Below are 2,014 nucleotides of genomic sequence, written 5' to 3' on the forward strand. Positions count from 1 at the left end.
GCGCCCGGATGCCGAGGACCTTTGGCAGAAGCGCTCTCGAGACACGTGCGGATAACTTCAGATACGCAGAGGTATAAGGACTAGGCCCCCCCCGAGGCGAGCGCTGACCTTTTCCTGCACAAAATCCAAGATGTTCTTGAAGTCGAGGTCGTCGTAGTAGTGCCTGATGCCCTCTTGGATGTTGGCGTGGAAAACCGCGTGCATCTGCGGGGAAATAAAATAAAAAGTCCCGTAGGAAAAAGCAGCTGGAGGGGCAAAGCCAAACTTTAATGTAATTAAAGCAAAGGGTTTAACGAGCCCTAAGGAGAATCCCCAGCCRGGTGCGGGCGAGTGGATAAAGCTAATTACCTTATCCCCCTCCTTTCCCCAGCCAGGGTGCCTTAATTGCGCTCACCTTGCTCTCGAAGACGATCTCGGCCAGCAGCAGCAGCAGCTGGGCCACGAAAAGCGCCAGGAGGATCCAAAAAAACTGCGTGGGAAAGGGCAGGGGGGAAGGCACGGGATCAGCCGCCGCGGGAGCCCAAATCACTGCGCCACACTCCACGAGCAGGCACGGTTATATCCAGCTTATATCCATATACCCAGCGCACGCACGCGAGCTGCATGCGCGGGGATGTTGCACGTGCTTTTCCCTTTCTCCCCCCCTTTTTTTCCCTTTTTTTTTCTTTTTTGCAACGGTGCTTGCAGCAGGTAGCTCTTCCTTGCCAAAACCAAATGCTTTGGAGAAAAGCGAAAAAGAAAAGCGCCAGCCCCCAAAACCTGCGGGAAAGGAGCTTTCTAGGAGCGATGCCTTTTTGCAAATCTAATTTATCGCGGTGTTTTCGGGCCGTGCAATTCAATTTGCTCCCTTTCCAAGGCTAGCCCCTGCCTCCCAAGCTGGAAAAATATCTAAAGGCACATTGGGCTCAATCCTTTAAGGATTAAGCATCCCTGGGTCCTCCAGCTACTCTCCTTCGGGATAAAAAAAATCATGAAACCTCCCTAATTCACTGCAACGTTCGTGCCAGCAATGCAGCACAGCGATGCTCTGCACAGCTCTGCTGCAATTAAGCTTTTCCAGCTAATTTCCATGGGGCTCGTGGTGCAATCGTGCAAACAGCYGTGGGGAAAAGCTCCAAATCCAAAGCACCGTTTTAACATGTTTTATTTATTTTGGTGGGTTTTACGCAGAAAACGGCTCTGCCAGATCTGCCGTTTCCTGGCGGTTCGTCTTCCCGTTTGCATCCGCAACGGGGAATTGCCTGGAAATCAAACTTTTATTTTACAAAGCCCCTTGGCAAATTCAGCGCTTTCTGGATGCTCAAATACCCACGGGAGCCGTCGGGCAGGAGGCACCGAGCCAGGATACGACCTGCTTCTGGCAAAACCAGCTTGAGAAAAAAAACCCAGGAGTCGTYGATCTGGGCGTATAGAAGTGCAAAACCGCCCCATAAACGCAGCCRGAGCTTAAATTTGCCAACTTGCCCAGAAGTGCCCCAAAACCGAGCTGCCTTTGGGGCATTTAGGGGTTGATTTGCACTGGTAGCCAAGCTTTGCAAACCGCTACGGGTGAGAAACCTCCAAAAATCGATTCCCTCCCTTTAGAAACCCCAAAGCGGCCGCTTAAACGTCCCTGATAGCTGAAACCTCCTTCCCCAGCTCTGCTGCCTAAAGACTCGGGAGAGCGCGACTGCCCGGGGAAAATATGCAAAGAAAAAAGGAGACAGGGGAGAAAAAAAAAGAGAAAAAAAAGGAGGAAAAAAAGGAAGAAAAGGAGAAAAAAGAGGAAAAGGGGAGGAAAAGGGGAGGAAAAGGGGGAAAGAAAAAGGTAAATGGGGAAAAGAAGGAGGAAAAATGAGAAAAAAGGGAAAAGGAGAAAAAGGGAAAGAAGGAGAAAAAGAGAGAAAAAGGGGAGAAAAAAGGAGAAAAAGGAGGAAAGAGAAAAAAGGAGGAAAGAAGGGGAAAAAAGGAGGAAAGAAGGGGAAAAAAGGAGGAAAGAAGGGGAAAAAAGGAGGAAAGAAGGGGAAAAAAGGAG

At 49.9% G+C, this 2,014-nt stretch overlaps 1 protein-coding gene across 1 annotated transcript in view; it reads right to left on the reverse strand.

Moving 5' to 3' along the window:
* The window catches only part of LOC146588061 (tetraspanin-15-like), a 6,642-nt gene that overhangs the window by 3,582 nt on the left and 1,046 nt on the right, over positions 1–2,014 (reverse strand). The window contains exons 2-3 of the mRNA XM_085318602.1: positions 395–469; positions 109–204 (exon numbers count right to left, since the gene is read on the reverse strand). Coding sequence (XP_085174728.1) covers positions 109–204; positions 395–469 — 171 coding nt within the window. The remainder of the gene's footprint in view (positions 1–108; positions 205–394; positions 470–2,014) is intronic.

Source organism: Rhea americana, unplaced genomic scaffold (assembly GCF_003343005.1).
Source record: "Rhea americana isolate MKP2758 unplaced genomic scaffold, rheAme1 scaffold_544, whole genome shotgun sequence".
NCBI lineage: Eukaryota > Metazoa > Chordata > Aves > Rheiformes > Rheidae > Rhea > Rhea americana.